Source organism: Epinephelus lanceolatus, chromosome 18, assembly GCF_041903045.1.
Source record: "Epinephelus lanceolatus isolate andai-2023 chromosome 18, ASM4190304v1, whole genome shotgun sequence".
NCBI classification, from domain to species: Eukaryota; Metazoa; Chordata; class Actinopteri; order Perciformes; family Serranidae; genus Epinephelus; species Epinephelus lanceolatus.
In genome coordinates, this window is record NC_135751.1 from 11,858,844 (window position 1) to 11,883,784 (window position 24,941).

Below are 24,941 nucleotides of genomic sequence, written 5' to 3' on the forward strand. Positions count from 1 at the left end.
TACAAGTGAGGGCTCCATCGCATCTTTTTTTTTTTTTAAAGAGCTAGATTTATGAATGAAGCCTGGTGTGTGTAGGATGCATCACTCGAGCGATTGCAGGTTTGCTCAGAGGGTCACAGGAAGCTGGTGGGCGGCAGCTGGTGGAGGAGAACTGGGCTTCTCCCATTCACAGAAAAAATTTGGAGGCAGTGACTAATGGAGCATACGGAGGAGAAGACTCCAGTGGTGTCATCAAACTGCAGATGAGTTGCAATTGTAATTTCTGATGCCATTTTACATACAATTACCAGCCATTTGTGCCTGGAGCGAGAGCTCGCCGCCGCTCGCAATTTGACACTCGAACAGCAACAGCAGCACCGCTGTATGGAGAGGAGTGGAAGAGAGTGGGAGGTTTGATGTGGAACAAAAATCACATCTCTACCCAACTGGGCGCTGATTTGTTTGTACGGCAGTTTTTTGTCTCTCTGATGAGCTCATTGTGCCTTTACCAAGTCCTTTGTGTGGTGCGTATGAGTGTATGATTCTAGATGTGTGAGCACTCCAGATTAGATCATCGTCCTTGTGTGTACACGCACAGTCAACAAGTTACATTCTGTCGGCATCCTGCAAAAAAAAATTAAAAGAAAAAAAAAACATGTTCCCACAAAATGTCAGATTTTGACACGTTTTAGGCTTTGTGACAGTGGATTTTCACAATAATCTAGTGGGTTTTGAATGGTTTATTGTGTCTTAAGAGTAGGAGGATTTTCTCAATCCATACATGAAATTTTATCTTTTGTTAATTGGAAAACTCAAAATGTATCAAATTTGGATTCTGGGTCCTATTTGTGTGCACAGTAGAAGTTATTTCCCTTTTTCCAGAGAAAATCTGTTAATTCTGTCAACTTGACCTTCATAAACATAGTGAAAAATCTAAATCTAATGACATACCTGGGACAATTCACCCCGAAACGATGAGGCGACATCACATTTACACCCCAACATATACTGTTAATAGCAGTTAACTATTAGCATGCAACTGAGAGGAGCAGGCCAGCTATTAGGAATTATGGAAAGGGGGACAGAATTTTCCAAATTGTGGCCCCTCATTTACTCCACTACCACCACTCATCCGCCCTTAGCTCTGACACCAACACGAGCAATTTCAAATGACCTCTTGGCCATTAGCCTTGAAGTGACAGAGACGGAGTCTCTAACAACCATTTCCAAATCTGGTCCAAGCAATGCTCTGTTTTGCATACATATACTCAATATGATGACAAAGCACAAAAGGTCAAGTCAGTTATTTTAAAACACAGAGACAATCATTTAAATTAAATAAGACTGTGACAGTTATTCTCCCTTTAAAACAAAACAAGGAGAGAAAAAAATGCTCCAATGAATAATACAATTCTAAAATAAAAAGTAAAATCAAACATTGATTGAAGAAATTACTGCAAGGCATATAATCATGAGATCAAATCAAAGTGAACAAATAAAGTCACTCCTCATCAATCACCTTTTGCCAGTCCAGCGTTTCTATTACAGGCCCCAATATGGAAAGATACTAAAAAACAGCATTTTGAAAATGGCAAAGCCTCTTTTTCCCTTGCCAAGATTAAGCCCAACTTTGGAGCATTATTTAGCTCCTTCCTGACCAACACATTTTCACTCTGACTTGTCACACAGCTACATTTGATCATGGCCTTTCCATGTCGACATATGATATGCATGGTCTGTTTTCAAAATACACTTCTGTTTTTCACTGGAAATGTGCAGTTTGCATAAACACACTACGTCAGTATGAAATGACATTTATGTCCTTCAGCAATTTACACACATGGTTGGGTTTAGAAAAAAAAAGCAGGATTTGCCTTTACAATCTTATGGCAGCAAACACCAGCTTCTCAGGTGAAAGTCAGTAGTTGTTGGACCCATTCACCACTCCTCCTGCACACCCTATTTGGACATTTTGCCCCCTTAATATCCGTTTCCCCTGACACCGCTGGCCGCTGTTACACAATAAAAGCGACCGGTGATATATATCATGCTGATGTGAAAAGATGGCTTCCTTCGCCTGTGTCTGATGCATGAAGTTACTGCCCAAGCGCTGATAATCGACAACCTCAGAGTGAGAACATGCTATCTTGTCTTGACAAGATAGCATGACATAGTACCAATGGATAGCTTAGGTCGTCTAGTTTCATAAGATACCAGTATCTTCTTTCCACAGTGGGTTTTATTTGCTAGGTCTGCCTAGCACCTTAACTTTGCCACATTCAGCTTTGCCTCTCATACCTGGTGCGGTCGAAACTGGGCTGCGCTATTTTTACAATAACTGTAGGGATATCAGATGACAAGTTTAAGTGTGTTTTAATGATACAAATGAATTTATTTATCATGTAAATACATAGAACTTGTATTGTCACTGATATAAGTCAGTAAGTGATCAAGATGTTTGGCTTCACTTTTGGGGAGCTTCCATTTCCATCCAGCTTCTTATTTCCATCCACATTTACAGTCTATGGTCTGAGGTCATCCGTACCCATTGACCCCCTCTGACAGTGGTGCTGGTCATAGTAATACTAACTCTACTTGTTCATCAGTGTTGCCGTGTTTAGTATCACTAACTATATGCTCCTAGCCTCTGCTGAAGCTTTGCTAAGCTAACATTAGGGTTTGAATGCATTTTGAATGTGTGAAGGGCAAGTGTTCACACTAGAACTGGGTGTTAAGTTGCTCTTTAAAAAACTTCTGTTTTCCCCCACGAGTGTTAACCTTTTGTTTATATTTTTAGATGAAAAACTACCAGTGCGTATGTATGAGTCTTCTGGTGGTGTGTTTAAGTGAGTGCAAACGTTTTGAAATTGAGCCCTATTTGTTTTCCAAATGAGGACATTGTCCTTCACAACACAGCCATTAACACTCAGCCTCTTCTCGCCACTTTAAGACCTTTTTTTCCCCGTCCTCGGTTGTCAGCTTCTTTTTTTTTCCCTGAAATATTCTATCGTTCTGGCAGCTTTCTGGTTTGAATGCAATCCTGCCTCATTGTAAAGGGAGAATGCCTCCTCTATGATAAAACAACGCTGCCTCGGGCTGGCCTGCCCACTGTATCAGAGCTAATTCTTTGCATACCAATACAAGCTGTCCTCTTTTAAGTATTGGTATTCGGCCGTGGCCACTGTGCTGACAGAGGCATTTCCATGTCCAGCTCTGCCCTGTCCTTGCCCTCCGCTCATAATAGATATTGACAGGTGCAGCACAGATAACGTTAATCTGCATCCTAACAGGATTTCACGTGTCATATAATGCTTTCTCATTGCTGCCGCATTTAATTCACAACTTTGTTATGCCACTAATAGTGTTTCACGGTGGCACAGCCCACGGCCTTCAGAGGGGAGGATGTGAAAGTGAAGCCTGACTCACTCACAGGTTTGCTGTCTGAGCTGAGCAGGTGATGCTTACTGGACTCAGCATGATGAAAAATATATATCACTTAAATGCAACAGCAATGAACAATGGGGCTAAGCATGACAATTATGTACTCTAATATTAAGATTTAGATTTTACACATTAACATCCATTTACTAACTGCGGGCAAGGAGTTTAAAAATAGGAGCATTTAACTATGAGACTCAGAGTGGGTGCATTATGGGAAGTTAGGAGCTTGATCCATTCAAGGGACTAGAAGTCAGGATATGTTTGGCCTTTGATTCATAAATTCTGATCAGTCCTTCTCTAATCTGTCTCTTGTGAGTACCCGTATTTATGGTTTTTACAGCAACAGCCAATTCGTTCATAAAATTTTATTGCTTGTTTGCTTTGTTGCCCGTCTGCCAGTTACTAATACTTTACCTCCTGCCATTTCAGAATTAGTTATCCTCAGAGTTTCCTGACCTGACCTCCACATCCACCTGCACAGCTTGTGCAATATAAATAAATTTGCATTGCCTTGCCTGTCATGTTTTTTTCTTAGACTGCGTCAGAGAGATGGTGTTCAGTGAAGAATAAAAGGCACTCTAATGCGGCATCATTAAACTTACTGCTTCAAAATGTGAAGATGGAGATGCTACAGTATTGTCCAGACTGAGAAGTGATCTCTTCAGTAAAGTACACACCAGGATCTCACAGGTCACATTGAACTTTTCAGCTTTTTCCACTTTGGTCCAGAGTCAAATCCACCAACTAAACCTGACACTTGAATTCTGGGGAATATTCAAATATATTCTGAAATGCCCAGCACACATATATACAGATACTATATGTGGTAGCCTTGATATGAAAATGGAAGAAGGATGATATATATTTCCAATTTGAGATAAAGAATGTTTGGAGAAGGTAAGTGGTGCTTTAATGTGAGATAGCGCGGGTTGACGTTCCATCCGGTCAGCTCTTCAGATGTGATTTCAGTGTACAAACATGCACTACATAATGCATGAGGAGAGGCTGGATCAGGAGAGGTGTTAAGAGGCTATCTGCGTGTGTGTGTGTGTGCATCAGGACGCGATGTATGAATCTCAGTATTCACTCCCGGCCATGTGGTGGGAAGGCTTGTGGGATTCTCCGAGTGTGAGTTTCATCTAACCAACCTAATCAGGTTCATTAGCCTCCTATTTAATGGACAGGCGAGATAAGGAGAGGAATCAATTCATATTGTGCATTTGGCGGTTGCAGATCTGTGCGCCACGAAAGGACGGTCTCCCTGCTGTTCCGAATCACGCTCATTGAGAAAGAAGCGGAAATTACCACTCCAGTGAACGCTGCGCTGACTTAAAATGACCTGATAAAGACCAATCAGAGTCTCGATGCTGCCTGAAAACTGCCTGGAGATGGAATGAAGGTTTTGAGTTTTCATGGATGTTCACACAGCAAAAAATCACATCTCAGGTTAAACTTACTTATCGTTTCCTCAAAACAAATACTTTATGTTTCGCCACTAGCATACGCAACGCATAAATCATGAGTGGAACTCTACAAAATAATTGAGGGTGTGTAGCAAAGTCTCTGACTTGAATCGAGGAACTTATGGAAAGATGATGATTTGTGCCTCTGAATGGAATTACATGTGGTTTAGGAATGAAGTCCAAATTCATGCCTATTCAGTGTCCTGGTTTAACTTATTTAGGTGCGTTTAATCTCTCTGCATCCTGTTTTTCGGTTGTTATATCCCTCCAAACACTGTTTTCTTTGTCAGTATATCAATATCAATTTTACTGGGATTACAATGTGATTGCATGCATGGATGGATTATTGAATGAGCCTACCTGGCACAAGCATGGAGGGCCAAAATCTCATGGGCCCCCCGACCTACTCCTGCAAAATGTCACTCAAATTAACATGTACTGACCAGGAAGAGACTCAAAAAGACAACAAAGAGACAAAGAATGACTAAAAAATATACAAACTGGCCTCAAAAAGACAAAAATAGACCACAAAGACACAAAATCACTACAAAGAGATGCAAAACAACAACAAAGTGAAAACTACCACAAAGTCTTTGTGTCTTGCTACTATGTACAGTGGAGGAGGCAGCGGATCTGTGCCCAGGGGCCCACTGTCCCATAATCCACCCATGATTAAATGTTCATAGGGCTGTAGCATTTTACAATCCTTTGTTAAAAGTCATATTTAAAAGGAGGAGTGTGAGATTTTGTGATGTCTGCAAGACATCTGATCAGCTACAACTAAAAACATCTGTGCAGGTGTGCATGGGCTACAAAAGTGGAACACAGTTCATAAGACTGAACTGAGATTTATTTGTAAACATATTCTTATTAATATAAGATTTGGCTTCAGCAGTATCAGTAGCCCTGCATCAACATGTCCTTCTGGCTTTTGATTATTCTTGATTCAGGTTTGACCCCTGATTCACCTGCGATTGATTGTGGTCCTTATTTCATCCCTTTATCCAACACTTAAATCAGAGTTCCCACACCTTCCCAAATATCAAATTCAAGGACTTTTCATGGCCTTTTTCCAGGCCCAGTTCTCTCAAATTCAAGCACCCAACCCGGCAGAGTTTGAGACACAGATCAAGGTTAATTACTGGTGTAACAGTGAGAGTATTTATAATGAGAATGAAACAGCTTTACAGGAGCTCACAGACAACAATTAAAAAGAGAGAGAGGCTTGAACACTTTTCAGCTGTGTTGTGTTACAGTGTTGGCAGACAACATCAAAAGAACTCCATTTTTTATTCTTGCACCGCATATAAACTAAAGCACTTCTAATGACCCATGTCTGTATGTGATTATTTTCCGAGGCCTTGTTTTTTTTTCTCTTAAATTCACAAACTTACAAGGATTTTAAGGATCAGTAGGAGCCCTGTTAAATGCAGCAAAGGGCTGCATTTATTCATTAAGTGTTTTGAGTGGAAATAATTCACTGTTTAAACTGTTTCTGGCTAAACGTTGGCAGCTTGAGGGCAATGCTGCTTATTCAGGAGCGACTTTCGCTCAGAGACAAATGTTTTTAATGGGTTCTCTTTTTAAAACTGAATTTTCCATGAAAATGCAATTCCATGGTTGCCCCAACAACTTTATGCAAATACACCAATTAGTGTTTGGAATAAATATACATTAATTTTTGTGGAGTGGCATAAAAATGCACAGTGTCTCATTTAACCTTGTCATCACCTGCTCCTTTAATCTCTTCTGCTGTATGACCCCGACAACTTGATGAATATTTTAGTCTCTCCTGCTTGTTTTTCAACCTTTTTGGCAAAAGAAAAAACTTCTACTGTAGTTACATCTGAGAGCGGAGAGTTATGTCGTTTGGTCAAAAATGCCCAGCTTTACAAGATTTGTGTGTGTCTGGGTTCATATCTGGCCCAGCGTGGGCCGCAACGAGCTTCCACTGTCACACAAATCACCAGGATGAAAAGTTCACAGCTCGGTGACAGGAAGCTGAGGGGGAAAGCTTTCACTGCTGTTTCACTCTGTCTGATGCCTTGTCTTTGAGTCTCAGCCCTGTGAATGCTTTGATCGGCTCGAGACATAAAACTGCATCCATGTCTGGCGTTTTCTTTGGTATTTTATGTTGTGCTGTATGGATGCAGCCAGCTTTGAGATGAGCTGGGGTGCGTAAGCAGTAATGGTTCAGCACAGCTAAACGTGTGTGGAAGATGAGACCTGTTCAGAGCAAAATAACAGCAGCATCATTGTCCCTGTACTTTCTAGGGAACACTAATTCCTGCTTTGGCACTGGACAGAAAGCTTAAGGTGTTTAATGGACTTAGTTCCTGAGGATACTGGGCTGTTAAGTCTGACACAGCTCTTACACAATCTTAACTTCATTAGCTGGCCAGTCTGTTTTTATCTCAGCTTCACTTTAAGTCAATCTCCATTCATTATCCAGCCAACCAATCAACTCTACCCATTGAGAAATATAGAATAGGTGCATACTAATGCACAGATGAAATTAATATAATGTGTGGGGCATAGTTTGAAGGAGAAAGAGGTGCTGGTGGTTTTGTCTATTATTTACTGCAGTTACAGCCCAGCTCAGCCCTCTGTGCTTTTTGGTCATTTAACAGCTTTTAATGAAGAAAAAAAGCCAAAATCTCACAGATGTAGAAGGTAAATGGACCGCACGTATACAGTGCCTCTCCACCTTAGCATACAAAGCCTTTTCACATATTCATTCACACATTCACCCACGGCGATGGGAACGGAGCGGCCATGCAAAGCGCTGGCACGTCCGTCGAGAGCATTAGGATTCAGTGTCTTGCCTAAGGAGCAGGACATGTGTACAGGAGGAGCCGCAGATCGAAGCACCAACCCAGAGATTAGAGGACAACCTGCTCTACCTGCTGAGCCACAGGGGCCTCTGTCAATATATAACACAAAGACTAAAATAAAATTTGAGCAACACAATGAATGCAGCGTGAAGCTGTACAAAAATAGATATTAAAAATAATTACACCTTATTGACCCAAATTATACCCAGAGTTGAGACTCCAGAAGGGGAAACGATACAGGTGGAAACAGTTTTTCATGTACTGGTCAATTTTGAGATTTTGGGTTATTACATGTTTCCTTTCACACTAGTGGAAAGAGAACATCCAAAATTCACATTAAAGGTCCCATATTGTGCTCATTTTCAGATTCATACTTGTATTTGGGGTTTCTACTAGAACATGTGTGCGTGCTTTAATGTTCAAAAAACACATTGCTTTTTCATACTGTCTGCCTGAATATATCTGTATTCACCCTTTGTCTGGAACGCTCTGTTTTAGTGTTTGTCTCATAAAGCCCCCCTCTTGAAAAAGTCTTGTTTGCTCTTACTGCTTTTGTGTTCTTGGATTTTCCATATCTGTGCTCTTTGTATTTCTGCACCGTCATTGCAGCCCTGGAATGACTGTAACAGCAGTGTAGCAGCAGTATTTACATTTATATAGTATAGTTGTGATGTCACAACTAGACAAAAGTCCTTACAGCTGGTTTACATGCACATTTTCTAAATAAAGAGTATGTGCATTTCTCTGTGGATTGAGCGTTTCGACTCTGTCACAGTATTTATACAGCACATCTATCTGCATTATCACAAACAAGACATGGAAATCTGACTTTTCACAATATGAGACCTTTAATGTATGTATTCTAGTTCAGATTCTGTTCTGAAAATATCTTATTCAATAAGTCACATTTAAACATAAAATTTCAGAAAACTTGTAGTACAAAAAATATTTGTCTTAATGTAAGTAATTAACTCGTAATGCTTCACAGTGATATCTGTTAGGTAAGAATTTAACCCTATATACCTGTGGTGTTTTTTTAAAGTATTTTATACTGAAAATATGGTGAAAATTGTTTTTTTTTATGGCTAGTGATAGTATTTTCTAATATATGGAGTGATAAAAACAGAGACATCTAAACCCCCCTCTCTTGATTCTTAATATATCATTGAAATTAAACAAGAATATTGAACCTGGCTTTATCCACTGTTTACATTTCTTTGCATCAGTGCATGATTAATTAGGTAATGCCTCATTTGCATATTTAAACATGACATTTCAAGTTGTTGTGCAAAAAATAACTGTCTTAATGTAAGTAATAAACTGGGGGACTTTCATGGTGATATCTATTAAGAGTTTTCACCTGTTAAGAGTCACCTGTAACATCATCTCTTTATGTCTACACTCAGTGGCAAACAAAAACTAAAGAGTGGATTTTAAGCAGCAGCAGTGAGCAAGCACTTGATCCAGGCAAAGCGTGACTCACCACCATTCGATCTCTCTGAATCAATATAAAGCATCATAGTCAGGTTGGTAAACATGAGTGTGCAGCGCTCCGATGATGTCACATTACATGATTTATTGATCTATGATGCTCAAGTTCAAAGTTTTCAGTTACTGCCTGCTCGGGTTCAGAGCCACTAACAGCAGCTTTAAATACGGAGACATATAAGGATTCGGTAATGGAGGCAAACTGGGCAAGTGATACCTACTTGGCACGCTATGACTCCCCTCCATTTGCACTCATGCTCAGCTACACATCCGCACACACACCCATGCAGAGACACACTGTAGGCCCGAAGGAATTACAGCGCAGGGAGGTGGGAGTACTGCAGCAGTGCGTCCCAATAAGACAAGGTCACCTTAAGTGGATTGGGATGAGGGGGGAAAGCAATTCCCTCAGGACAAAAACAGGGAGCAACTCATGAAAAAGTAATTAAGCAGGATGCACATCAGTGGATGCCACAGGCGGAGAAGGCAAGGAGAGAGATGAATAAGCCCCGAGGACGAGGGGAATGTTTGTACACAACATATCTGGGAGATGTTCGCTAAATGCACACAACGGGATCGTTTAACCTTTGGATGTTTTTGGATATATGGTGCGCCTTATTTTAAAAATGTGAAAACGATCCGTCAGAATTTTCTTTTTTCTGTCAAGCTAATCAACAACTTTTGATAATCAATAAATATTTCAAGAGAAATGTTAAACATTTTCTGGTATCAACTTCTTAAATGCTCAACTTCTCTGTTTTATGTGATTGTAAACTGAATATATTTTGGGGTTTGGGGCTTTTGGTCAGGTGAATATTTCTAATTTAGAGTGAACACACATACCTTCTGAGACAGACTTATGATTTTGGGCAATTTAAATCAAATTGACTTGACCTAAATTAACCTGAGACACAGATCAGTGTCAGATTATACAATATAAGTCCATCAAAGTTAAGGAAAGTTTAGGAAGTTAAGGTCAGACAGGCTTGACAAAAGGAAACATGGCAATTTTTGGCTCTGTTTAGCCTGGTGCTGCTTCAAGAAGCCGATAGCAAAGACTACAGTATGCCATAGAGAGTATACATTCAAGATGTTTACTTTTATAAACAAAGCAAAATGATGCAAATTGATGCTAAGTCATTGTGGTCTCAATGAAAAAGAGAGAAGCCACACATTCTTTGCGAGAGACAGAGAATGACAAGACTATCAGTCAACACTGTGTCCCCTTTCCCCTTCTGGTGAGTTCTATATGTATTTAGTACTACAGATCATGGTTCTGACCCAGCTTTACAGAGGTAAGATAAACACAGGAACATTACCCTTGATCTCTTCTGGCCAATAATAATTCATGTCATCTGAAAAATATTTCAGCAACCAACCTATCTCCTTTCCCAAACATTACCACGGAAAAAAAAGGAGGACGCAAACCTGGCCGACATTGGTCGATCTGACAAGCTAACTCCTCTTGGTGTCCCTATACATTTTGCTAATATTTGCTAAATTAAGATGTGACCATAGAGTGTATAAAATAATGGATGTAGCTACTGTGACAACACCTATTGGTTTCTTTGGGCTCCTGTTTTGAAGCCAAGATTTCAGCATTTCAGCTGCCACCATCTTGGTATTTTTTTGGAGTCAGAAGTGACCATCATAGGTGCTATATCATAGGCAACTGGACTTGCTTGAGTTTCTTGAAGACATGTCGCCTCTCACCCAAGAAGGTTCTTTAGTTCTTTAGTCACAGGCTTTAAACTCTGTGTGGGTGTGAACCTTTACAGAGGTGTTGAGCTCACATGTAAGCTCTGAGTGTCAGAGTCGTTAAGGTCACCATGTGAGTTGTTGACCCACCTGGCCATCTTGTGTGTCATTAGATGGCTGGGTGGGTCAATGACTCACATATGAGCTTAACGACTCTGAGACTCTGAGACTCAGAACTCTCATGCCAAGCTTGCAAACGTCTTCAAAAAACTCAAGCAAGCCCAATTGCCTCAAGTGGCTGTTTGATGAAGTGCAGTTTTTTTTTTCAACATAGACAAGCCTAGCACATAGTGTATCAATGTTAGGTATAGAAGAAAAAGGGAATGGACCATGTTTGCTCAACTTTTATTGGAGCACGGAGAGAAAATGGGCAGGACTTACAAAGTGCTAATTGGACCTTTTGGTCTAAAAAGGCAACCACAGAATGTGACCATGGGGGCTGGGAAGTTGTAATGGGAGCTTTTCACTATGTCTTGGCTATATGTTTTTACAAAAACAATTCATATGAGCCACATTTATGGTTAAGGTTGGTTCTGTTTTAGCTACCGAAACTTTCTGGTTAAGGTCAGAGAAACATTGTGATCATGGGTAAAAGTCAGGCATGGACTAGCCTTCGGAAAGTTGAGAAATTTTCCCAGTGGGATGGTCTTGTGAGGGCTGGTCTTTTTTTCCCCAACCCTGGCATTAAATACCCTTTGTTAACATCTTATTTTGAAAACTGGATGCAGTCACTCGTATCCTTCCACTAACTTTTCCAAGTCCATTGCTAGCTCTTTCTGTCAGCTTGATCTGGGCAACTTGAATGCATTTATGAGTGGCAGTATATGGGAGTACAACCGTTTTATTGTGGACTGTGTTGACCATGGAGATTTGTTGATCGACAAGCATATGTCAGCGTGAATTGGGTGTACCCAATTGGAGCAGCTTGACAGCAAATTTCCAGACAGCTTTTCAATGCCAGTCCGCCCCTGGTAAAAGATGCAGAACATGCAGTGGTTTGTGTAGAAAATAATTCTTCTTTTCTTGCCAGATCAGGAGGCAGATATGAATCTCAAACATAAAGCATCTCAACCACTTTTGATCATTGCACAGGTTTCATTCAGATTGAGGAATCTCATCTGTTTGAACATCTACTGTGAGACAGCCGCTTGCCTTCCATCAGGATAAACTCACTGCGGTCCAGAGCTGTTAAATGGCCGCTTCACTGCAGACAATCCATCACAGTGAATAGAGACGGACAGACAGGGACAGTGAACACACCATTCTCCCCCAACACTCACTGATATCAGACATAAATCCATCCCTCATAGCCTTGGCACTGTCCTCGCACACTCCAATACTCCAGCAGGTAGACCAGCGGTGCTTGTGTGTCTGCGTGGATCCACACAAAGCTCGGAGTGCCGTGTTATATCACAGTTGCATGAATATTAATGACAACATTACTTGGAGCTTTGTTTAGCAGCTTGTTAGCTCTGACGTACATTCGATTCTGTACTGTTTGTACTTTTCCTTTCACTACGGCGCTCACACGCAAACAATGAAATGTTACACACATGGTTGAATTTGAGGTCATAGCCTCTAATGCTCAGACGTGCTTTGTCTTGGAAAACAGAGGATTTTGAAGGAATTATTGTAAATGTTTTGTTTGTCTACAGCGTCTAACATTTGAAATGCAAATAAGCGCAGCTGGAGCGGGCTGCCACTCAAAGCTTTTAATGTAAGTACATGTACCGCAATACAGAAACACTCTTTTACAAATTCAAGTCATGAATTCAAATATTTTATCAACAAATGGACCAAATAAAAGTGCTGGTTATAAAGAGTGTTCTGTGGTTCTCCCGTTGGGTGAAAAACAATCATATCTTCAGTTTTGTGGATTTTTTGTTTGTTTCTGAGCAGTTAAAGAAGAAAAGAAAGAGAGAGACAATCAGGAAAGTACAAGGGACAGAGGTGATTAAGGATGAACAGAAGGGAAGATAGGAGAGAGGAAGGAAGGAAGGAAGTAAAGAGGTAAGAATGCATAGACAAAATAAGGGAAGTGTGTAAGGAAGGAAAAGGAAATGAGGTTAAAAAGAAAGAAATCACGTAAGAAGGAAGGAATCATGCAAGGCAGTGAGGGAGAGGGCAAGGAAGAAGGGATTATTCAAAAGCCCTTTTTACACTGCTTCTTCCAGGCACGAATTATACGCCACTATGCCACCACAGAATGGGAGGACAGAGTGGTAGGTAGTAACAGCACCGAAACAACCTCTGTATAAATGGAACAGCTGGCAGGACGTGTTTTGTGTGCAACCCACTGCAGGAGATTTAAAAAGTAGCTGATAGCAGTTAGTAGCTAACTCAAAGAAAAAGAACAGCTGTCAAAAATGTCTTCAAATTGGGAAAACAATGAGGTCCGGGAGCTCCTGACCCTCCGAGCTGAGGACCAGATCAGCCGCCATATAACAACGATGGTAAATGATTGTTATTGCCATGTTAATGCCATTGTTATTGTTTAGAAAGCCAGCTGATGCCTGTGTTATATGTCACACTAGAGGCCGATGCTGTTGTGTAAAATGTCACGCCTGTCACACATCTTTTGTTTCTGCCATGTCAGGATGCTGTCTGAAATCACACACTGGAGCAGCACGATGCCGCTGTTGTTTAGTTCTGTGTAAAAATACAAAAGTGCCCTAAAGACGGGACTTAGTGTTGGATGTATTGTACGATTTGATGTAAAAAGGGTGAAAGGAAAGGAGGGAAACAAAGGACGAAAAGAAGAGGGGAAGAAGCAAAAGAACAAAGGAGGGGAGAAAGCAAGGAAAGCAATAAAATAAAATAATGAATTAGAGGAAAATTGGAAGCCAGAAGGAAATAAAGAAGGAAAAAGTGTGTAAAAAGTACAAAATTTCCCTAAAATCAAAGCATCTCAAAACAGTACCTACGTACATTTACTCAAATACTGCAGCAGTTAACCATTTTCCACCTCTTCAGATAAAACCAGAATGATGAACCCAGGGGGCAGGGGAGTCAGATGACCTGTGCAGATATGTTTGCCATAGATGTTATCTACCAGAGAAATAAGATATGAGGTGTCTGTACAGCAGTGTTGGAGCGGGGGCAGGATGCAGTCAGCGGTGACATGGTGCACATCTGTCAGTCTGCTTCCTCTGAACAGGAGGTGCATGTGTGTGTGTGAGGGGGGGCATAGAGAACCTGCCGACAGCCAGCTGTTAAACTAAGACATGTACGACGGAAGCTGACAGGACCTCCGCTTTGAAGTGACAGCTACCGCCATCAGGCCACCAAAGCGTGTCACCTAATAGGTGCAGCGAGAGGGTGACGGGTAAAGTCAGTCAGGAGAGGGTCGCTGCCTCAGACGCCCTTTTAAAATATTGGTCTTTAGTTGCAGCTGTTTAAACATCCATCTAGTTCTTACAAATATGTGTTTAACCCAAAAGTGTGGTGCTCTCTCCTCTGCTAGGTGAAATAATAAAAGATAATACAAACCTACAAAATGTACATACTTTCAGTTTTGTCAGCTGGTTTCCTTACTGCCTAAATTTTTGTTTGTTTGAAACTTGGAATTAATCTGGGAAGTGCAAGAGCTTTTTTTTCAGTTTCAATTTCCAGCACAGTTGAATAAACACAGACGTTTCTGTTAGGCTTTCTTCAGTGTGTGATAGTCATTTGGCTTCAGGGTTGAGTCACTAAAATGTGTCACAGACAATGAATGTCAGTCAATTCATCACCAGCAGCAGAGCAGGTATTTTTAGGGGTATAGGTGTCCTTAGATTTGCCTCACTAAACACTAAAAGTCTTCTCGAGCCACATAACTTTAGTTTTTGACAAATATATAATACTGAAACAAAATTACCTATACATTCTACAGTTTTGTTGTCCTTTTATGAAACTGGTTATATACTTTCCAACATATTAGAGAGCAGAAACAGAAATGCTGTTGTCCGTAGTTCATGTGGCACATTTCAACGGGATAAGCAAAGTCTGTATCTTCCTTAAATTTACTGACATCTCCTGGAAATCATGTCAAGGCTCTGCGTAACAAAACACAAACCTTGCAAAAAAAAAAAAAAATTACTACCTTGCAATTGAATGCCTCTACAAACTAATCAAATTGCAGCTACAGTATATCCATGTCTGTGAAAGCATGGATGCTTATACATCTTTCCCCCAGCAACACAGAAGATCTATCCAAGCAGCACAATTTCAAGGTGGGTACCCGGGATTAGTGTCACCAATGCAGTATCTGACAATCTCTCTCCTTCTGTTCCTGAGATATCATATGATATTGAGTAATGTCCAGAAAAGTGTTTTTGCAGAACATTATGATGTCACAGTGAAGATGACCTTGGAGTTATTGATATATGATGTCATCACTTCACCATTTTATCCTTAAACATTAGTGTAAAATCTTATCATTATTGCACCAGTTACTGAGCTAATACAGCTCATGAGCCAATGGCTAAGACACCAGCAACATAGTAGGAACATGTTAGTGCTAGAAGGTAACAACAGCCTTGAGATTCTTTTTATTTTCTCAGTACTGAGCAACAATAGCTTCTGCCATTTTATTTGAGTTTTGGCCAAAAACATGTTTTGTGAAGTCACAGTGACCTTGAAATTTTACCCTTGACCACTAAATTCTAATCAGTTCATTTTTGAGTCCAGGTGGACATTTGTGCAAAATTTGAGGAAAGTCCTTCAAGGCCCTCTTGAAACATTACGTTCATGAGAATGAGATGACTGCAAGGTCACAGTGACCTTGACCTTTGACCACCAAAATGTATACGTTCATTGTTGAGACCAAGTGAACGTTTGTCCAAAATTTGAAAAAGTTTGCTCTTGAGATACTGCCTTCACAAGAATGAGAGACAAGGTCACAGTGACCTTGACCTTTGACCATCAAAATGTAATTTGCTTTTTCCCCCAAATGTAGGTCTGTTTTCATCGCTGCGTTTCCAGCAGGGATTTTAAAACCAAAACCAGGTATTCTAAGCCAAAACATGATCTATTACGATTCATAACCAAGTGGTTTTTATTACTAAACATAGTCATACATAAAGGACAATACTGCCAAAAAGTAAAGTGTCAATCTATCGGCTACATAATGATGTACAAATGTTACACATATGTGGTTTGCAGACATATACAATGCCAATATTTATTCTGGCGATTGGACTGGTTTGAAGCCAAAAATAATCTTTTTTTAACAGTAAAAAAGTGTGTGTGTTTTTTTGTGTCTAAACTGCACATTATCCACAGTGTTGTTGAAACATAAAGAAACCTTAAGTTTTTGTCAACAGCTGTTTAATAGCTGATAATGGTATTCTAAATATACTAGTCATAGTGGCATGAGCGCGTGTCGATAACGCTCAAAACCACTACTGACGCTTCCTTAATAGAAAAAAAAATATTTAAAATGGGTAATACCAATGTGCATGACACCATTATTGTCACATGTCATCTGTGTTTGGCCCTTTATGGCAGATCATTTGTGGTGGAATTTTTACTTTACAAATTATGGACATGGCAGATTCTCATGGCACGGGATTTAGATCGCAGCCAACCTCCGCAATTATAACAAATTACTAGAGGTCTCCGGGTAATACTAGTCCTTGCAAATAAGGTTATAGAGTCTAGATATTGTAGATTTTGTATCCATATTTAACCTGACTTTAACTAAGATGCCTTCTCACCTGCAAATTATCAATCTAGAACACACTTATTTGGCATCATGAGGCGATATATGCAGTGTGTGCTAAGAGGTTACAGCATAGCAACAAAGTGAGCACACATGTAAATGTAACTATACTTAAGGGTTTAGAGGCTGCAGAGAAACCAGGTGGGGGCCACAAGAACTGTGTTTGGTCACTTTGAATTATGTATGCTGGAAGAGATTGCTGATGGTTAAGACAACATGGAGCAAGTTGAAGAAAGGCTTAGAAGTCTTTTCCTTTTCAGTAACACCACACATATTTTATGATCCAGCAAACCCATTTCCACTGCAAAACTTCTACTTGCAGAAATTGTCGCTCTATATCACAAAGACTCCAAAATAAAGCTGTCAGGTTACAATCATTGATTCACTAAAATACACCTCTTACGGAGAAACAGCTTTCGGTGCAGCATTCTCTGGATATTTATGTCACATACAGCAGCAATAGTAAAGTAACCTGTGTGCAATAAACTAGAGGTCTTCATGGGTCCAAAATGATGAACCTGATCTGACACAGAAGCTACAAAAAAGTGTATACATTCATTGTACAAAAAAAAAGGGGGAGACCCAGGGGAAGTCAAAACCATGCACATATTTATGGCTTTTTCTCCATTACAAGTGGATGAGGTGTTTTTGTAGATCTACAACACAGACTGATGAATCACTGTTAAATCTGGATTCTGATTCATTAAAATGCTTTCTCACTCTAGTGAAGGCCTTTACAACAAACAGAGGAACTGTCACACATGGCTGAACAGAAACTATATATGCCCGAAGATCAAGGAAAAAGAAATCAATATCAGACCCACACTGTGATTGATGATTACACAGAAAATACACCGTCATAAATGAATAAATGTAAATCAATCCAACAGTAACTAAATCAGACTTTTCACTTACCTTGCAGACACCTAAGTGTTTATCAGCTGCCAAGACTCACACTTTTAATGTGTCAATGTCTGACACCTTCACCTGTCTATAAAAGTCATAATAAAGTAATAAACTGTATGACTGTATGCCCATCACATTCATTCATACCTCTTGTTAAACAACCACCAGTGGAAATATTTTGGCTCAGAAAACCACCAACAAAACAAAATAAATAAAATATCACAACTCTGGCACTCTGCACCCAATGACTGAGCTGTGATTATCGGCCAAGGGCACTCCACTGCTTCTGTGTGTGTGTGTGTGTGTGTGTGTGTGAGTGAGTGAGTGACTTTTCATATCAGGTGCGAGCAGAAAGCAGGTTGTGTGGCTTTTTCTCCGGCAGAAAGCGAAACATTTGGAGAACGTACCGTAGGACATGGGGATGTCCAGATCGCCCTGCCAGGACATCTGCCCCGATTCGTCTATGGAGTGCTGCGCTGTAAAAACACGACAACGGGCCTCTTGTTTACAGCTCATTCTCACTCCAACACAGCTTCGGATTCATTAAAGCTCTAAAGGAGTACAATAGTGGGGGAATCTACTACTGTGCCATGCTGCCTTCACACTGGCGGAAGTGTTACTTTGTCATTGGAAGTGTGGATTTAATCACAGATAATAAATGTGTGTGTGGACTTTGCAAGATGTCACTTCAAGCCATTATGTGTTGTAATGTCCAACTTCCACTGAGCTGGAACAAAAGTCACAGGCACATTATTTGTTTTTTTACTGCACGGTCCTGTGCATACTTGTTTGGCAGAAAGAGAATGACAGCATGACACAGTGGCTTTGTGATTGAAATGATTATTATTCTGAGCCAGGTTTTCAGGGCACTGGGGGGTAAAAAGAACATGTAATGAGGATGGACTTTACCTTTCAAGTGGCCTCGTCCGAGTGTCACAAACCCAGAGGAGATGAAGTTGTGCATGTCTTGACCTCCACTGCGCAGGTTTTCTTTGCCATAGTGCCCTGATGAGACAAAAAATTGTGAGAAATGAATATTACAGAAAACTATCTGAGGACAGTAGAGCTTGATGTTCTCTTTGCATAAAGTTGTAGTCACACCAGAAAGTGGTACAGTGTAATTCATCTGTGTGTTGTGAAATAGCTGGTGCTAGAGGCTTGGTGACACAGACTGCTAGCAGAACTAGTTATTGGGGGGCCTGCTTCTTGTTCTGACAACCCAATATGAAAAATGTCCCATTGGAGCAAAAGCCCATTTCTCTGAAGTCCCATTTCTTTGAAAATACACATTTCCTGCAGTTAAACAACTCAAATGCCTGAAAAAATGCTTTATTTGTACATTATTTTGTAGCCGATACATTTCTCAATATCACTGCAGTGAATGTGCATGGTTAGGTTTAGGCACAAAAAGACGCTTGGTAGTGGTTAGGAAAAGATCATGTTTTGGCTTTAAACACCCATGTTTGGTGGCACAAAAGCCACTGGAAAAGAACAGAGGGGTCAGTTAAAAATCCCTTGGGTTCTGGGGCTGAAATGCCACTGGGAAACGCTGCAAAGGGGCAGTAATAATATCTAGATTGGTGTCTCAAATGCCGCTGAGAAATGCTACAAAGGATCAGTAAAAACACCCAGGATCGGTGGCTCAAACACCTCTGAGTAACACTACAAAAGATCACTAAAAACAAGCAGGATTGGTGGCTAAAATGCTGCTGGGAAACTGAAACCAACTGCAATGAATGTGTATTACCGTAGAAACGGGACTTTGAATCAATGGCGTTTATTTTTCCTGTAATGAGCTCTCGGACAAATGGGCTTTCGGTCCAATGTGACATATTTCAGAATAATGGAGCGTTAGAATTTTTAGCCATTGGAACAATGGCATTGCACCAGTTACTGAGCTAATACAGCTCATGAGCCAATGGCTAAGACACCAGCAACATAGTAGGAACATGTTAGTGCTAGAAGGTAACAACAGCCTTGAGATTCTTTTTATTTTCTTAGTACTGAGCAACAATAGCTTCTGCCATTTTAAAGTATCCAGCTCTCTGTTTCCTCAAAGGTCAGCACTGTCAAGAAGACAGTTTGCTAATGGTCAATGGCACAAAGTTAAATTCAATGCAAAAATGTATTTATCTCACCTCACTAGCAAATCCACTGATTGTGGCTGTTCCATCACAATTCACTGCAAAATATCACCACTGTAAATGCTGGTGTGACTGGCCTTAACTATAAGGAGGATCTGTACTCAACTCCCCAGTCATATCTGCCATTTTATAAAGAAGTAGCCATGGATGACAAGAATACTAAACAGGGCTAAAATGGCACAACTGACTCTCAGGTGGGATCATCAGCTCGTCAATATGTATCACTTAAGGATGCCAGTGATGCAGTCTGCAGGTTTCAGAACTTTTATATCATCCATTTATCAAACCCCCTTCTCTTTCTTCACAGTAAGTGAAATATTACATTTAATTTAAGATAAAATTGCGGTGCTTTTGGCTCCTCAGAGGATGGTGATTGCAGTTGGATACACTTGGTTTTAGACAGGATTTAAGCCCCCCTTCTTTGAGGATGCCAGTACACCTCAGGTATCCACTCTTCTGGATTTCCCCTGTGTTAAAAGACCGCTCCGTAATGCAATTTGTACCACATCACTGTTAATTCTGCTCCAGACCAGTGCTGTAATTGAGAGTGTGGCCTGAACACAAAGGAGCAAGGCAAGGTGCTTGCTAGCACCCTGACAGCTTTCAATTGTCCTGTCAATCACAGACAAGTCTTAAGAAGAAATAAAAGAATGTAATGTCGACACAAACAGCAAAAAGAACAAAAAACAAACCAACAAAAAAGTTGGTTTATAAAACCTCACCTCTCTTTTCCAACTCTATATTAGCCAGCAAACCGTTAAATGCCTCTTTCTCCGAGGAACCACTTCCAAGTCAATAACATCACTCAGACCTTTGGCCCTCGGGAAGCTGGTATCGAGCAGCATTTCAGATTATCATAATGAGAAGAAACACCTGGGACCATTAGGCCTGGTCTTCATCGCACCAAGGTTTGGCACTCAAGCCAGAGCAACACAGCATGTTTGTTTCATTTTATCAAACCCAGAGGATGACTATAAACTGATTACTGACGCGCTCGTTGTTGATTTGGGACCTTCTAAGAAATAAATAAACGAAGAAAGTTATAAACATATTTCCCTGCATTTTGTGATTTTTAACAGCACAGTGTTGTGTCTATGTAGATGATACAGTAGAGTATATCTGTGTGATGTCTCCCACGGTGAAATGCTGATGATTCATAACCTCCACATGCTCCAAGGATGGCACCATGGAGCTGAAAGCAGGTAGCTGGAGACGCTGACTGTGATATGAATTGCTCCCATGTGGTAGGACAAACCTATAGCCCCTTATTATCTCTGGAAATGTGCCTCGAAATTGCCTTATCTACACTGCATAATGAAAAAAGACCTAACAGTTCTTATAGAGAATAACCACAATATTAAAGTTTTTCATCACACACTGTATTCATGAATGCAGGGGGAAGTGCTTTAGTTCAGAGATGGAAACTTAAATCTCCTGATAAAAGTGAAGTTTACAAAGTAGTATTTGAATTAGTCTCGTTCACCAGACCTTTCTTAAGAAAAGAAAGGTCTGGCTGGGCCGACTCTCACTTTAAGATTGGAGAAAAAAATGCTCTGGCTGCTTGTATTTCTTTCAACCAATCACAATCGTTCTGGGCGGTGCCACAGCAACGGTGCGCTTGCAAAAATATTGCCAGGGGGAAACAGGTTTTGGTGTAACATGCCCACAAAAATATCGCCTACAGGACGCGAACCATGGCAAAAAAATGGCTACATCCCTGCGAGATCAAACACCGCAAAAGTTAGTAAAGGACGTGTTGAAAACAGTTGAAAACTGCTACACAACCAGAGGTGGTAGGGCGGGACTTCAGCGGGTGGCTCGTTCCACCCAATGAGAGGCTGATCTATGCAGTGAACTTCCGCCCACTCAGACTATATTTGAATTAACCTTTAGGAAAATGTCATTAGATTGAACATAAATGACTGTTAACTGTTAAGGTCTACTAACCATACAATCACAATTTTCATCAATAGATGGAATGATTTTATTGAACTATAAAACACTTCCCTCCACCAGGGTGTTCTCATGCACTGTTTGTATATATACCTACAAATAGTGATGAACCACAATTTGTGTGTAACCCATGTAATCAAGAAGGCTGCGATCACGTGACAATAATAGTAGTAAGTAAGTAAGTAAGTAATAAGCTGATCGGAGTAAAGAAGAAAGTAGTATAAAGCCTGAAAGTTTGTGAAAGGAGGTACGTTGTGTTGATGGATGGGTCAGACAGCACAGGACTTTCCCCCAGTAGACTGGTGTTCAGGACCATGTGAAACCAAGTGAACTTTGAGTTATTTTAAGGTACGTCGTCACTGTTTCTTTTCCTAAACCTAACCAACAGAACTTTACATGCCTTAGCCTAACCTATGTAACTTTATGTTGAGTATACAGGTATATTATCATTTGTTGGGCATTAACCTTGTAGATATCATACAAAGCTTGAGGATACTTTGCTCTCCACATACTTTTGAGTTCTTTTGGTCTCGGGTTGTTTTTCATGGCTGGGGCCACTTAGCTCCAATAAAGGGAAATCACAAAAGAATAGTCTGACATTTTGGTAAACAAAATGCATGTTCATTTTCTTTTTTATTTAACCTTTATTTAACCAGGCAAGTCATTAAGAACAAATTCTTATTTTCTTGCTGAGTTAGATGAGATGATTCACAGAGTGTAAATTGTTTTGACTTCAGTTGAATAAATGCAGGCACAAACAGTCTGCAATCGTAACTCTACAAGCAAACTGAGACATCTAGACTCATCAGCATCATGACGCCATTCTTTGAAAAAAAATCATCCCAAAGTTGGTCTCCTGCCATTTCATAGTCAACTTCTGCAGGGTTTTAGCACTCAAATGAACCCAGTTGCCATGAGTGTCCTTCGAGATGATTCCATTCTGTCTACAAAGTGTGGAAGACATTTGTCGCCTATTTTCACAGCACCATAGAAACTTTAGAGCACAAAAATGAGAGAACAGAACTCAGGGAAATTGAAGTGATAATGCCCACTCAAGGACAGTTCTGGAGAGGTACTATCCATACCCCAAGACACACTTCATCAGTATCTCATCTAGGTACAATATCTCTTCTGGAACATCGAGTGGGATGAGTTCACATGGTATATTGCTGATGCTTTGAGTTCAAATCCAGAAATCCACCATTGCTGCATGCCATCAGCCTCCTTTTATTGTTTTTCCCCTTGGGCTAATACTTTCCTATTTGGTAGGAATGCTTTAAAACTGCTCTCTTTGGCTTAATTGTAATTTTTATTTTATCACTTATAGAGTGTATAAAAAGGAGTGATAAAAAGGATTGCACAGAGAGAGTGAGCTACAGCCAGGACACCATCAATTGAGTGAGGTTCCTGACAGCACCAATATATTTTAGACTCCTTTATGCTACTACATCAAAAAATCTATTCAAATCTATCTTTATTCTCATTAACTTTGATCCGTCGCTGTGACCCAGGAGATGGTTTCAGACCAAAGAATTGCTGTAGCTGCTGGCTTCCCTTATAAGGGACATCTTATAAACTAGATGTGGATCATAGACCATTTTTCTTTTCCCAACCACTTTTCCTTCACCTCAGTGAATAACACCATGAAAGTAGATATTGTAAAGAAAACATGACCACTGCTCCCACTGAGGTGAACTGTACCTTTCACAGAGGTATTTGAAGATGGAATATTGATTGGATACCTGTACTTTCTTTATATAAAGTGTTTTATTTACTTAACCTATATATTTATTGGATACCTCAAGGGCAAAATAAATTCCGAATCTGTGAAAATTGATTTAACCTTGATGTCTTCAATCATAAAAGGTCATACCAAGATTTTTCTAAGTGGCCAGTTATCCAGCTGTCTATCTAGCTATCTATGTAGCTGAAACCAAATAAATATAAACAAGCTGTGCTACTCAGCAATAAAGAATAAAAAGTAAGCACTAAAAATAAAGTGTGAAGGTCAAAATTGTGCTAGTTTTCCTTTCTGTTTTACAATATACTAACTTTTATAAAAACAGAGACATCATCTGCATATTGTAACCCTCTGGCATCAGTGAAAAAAGAAAGAAAAGGGGGGGTACCTATGGGGGAGACACAAACTCACACAAACAGACCACTGACACAAATAAAATGATACACCTTATTAAACATGCATGTGCACAAAACCACAGGAACACACATGCAGCCACACATTAATAAAAGGCACTGTAGTAGCAGTAGTATGTTCCAGTGCAAAGAGTTTATACTGGAAAATTTCAATAGTAACACTTAGAGAAGCCCAACAACAGCTTGAGCTAGATATTTCATACCCAGAAGTTGCATTACAAATATAATGAGCTTTGACCATTTCTACACCGATAAAAGAACAAAGTCATCTTTTTTAAATTCACACCACCGTCATGAATTTGTCATAGAAATCTGAGTCATGTCTTCCCTGGAGTGTCTCCATCCCTGCTTGGACACCCTCCACCCTCCTCTCTGATGCCTTCTCCCTTTAAAAGCATTCACCCCTGCACTGTGACGTCCTGCTTCTGTTCACGCAGCAAACAATAGCAGGCTGCTATGACACAGGTTGGGCAATTAAGACATATTTTCTGTGGGCACTCAATATTATGAACAAAATAACAATGTGTGGCTTTGTGAATCACACAGACAAATGTTGCTTACTCTCTCAGCACCGTAGCCTACAACGACCAGTACAATAAGTTAAAAAATGAGACTGTACAGATATTAGCACCAGGCCAATGAACACAAATCTAAAAGGCCATGTAATAAGTTTGAATAAAAAAGCCTGTTCCGCCCTGTATGCCCCATACCTCCTCTGAGATGTGCTCAAAGTTCAGACACTTTGCTGCTGCCGATAAAAATGCTGCAGCACTTCAAAAAAGATGAGCAAAAAATGTCACAAATCATGCGGACACATTTCAGACACTGGAAAAAGAAATAAAAAAATGTCTTTGCAACAAGGTTTTATGTGGATGCTTTGGAGGGGTAGAATTCAAAACTTAATTTATTTGGTACATTGTTTATTTAGATTTTTATAACCCAGGGCTCCTTTAGCTTGCAAGATGGGCCTTTAACAACCAGTAATACTGCAGGTGCTGCATATCATGGTCCCTTATCATCAAGTTCATAATGTGCTTTACTGGTGCATGCAGGATTATTAAGCAAATTTGCAATAAATTCAATTTCCTCTAAATTAATGGTGATTTATTAACATAGAGGT

At 40.1% G+C, this 24,941-nt stretch overlaps 1 protein-coding gene across 4 annotated transcripts in view; it reads right to left on the bottom strand.

The window, feature by feature from the left end:
• shisa6a (shisa family member 6a) overlaps nucleotides 1–24,941 on the bottom strand; it is a 106,923-nt gene that overhangs the window by 72,980 nt on the left and 9,002 nt on the right. For all 4 annotated transcript variants that reach the window (XM_078161319.1, XM_033645627.2, XM_033645626.2 and 1 more), the window contains exons 4-5: nucleotides 18,480–18,575; nucleotides 17,978–18,046 (exon numbers count right to left, since the gene is read on the bottom strand). In XM_078161319.1, coding sequence (XP_078017445.1) covers nucleotides 17,978–18,046; nucleotides 18,480–18,575 — 165 coding nt within the window. The remainder of the gene's footprint in view (nucleotides 1–17,977; nucleotides 18,047–18,479; nucleotides 18,576–24,941) is intronic.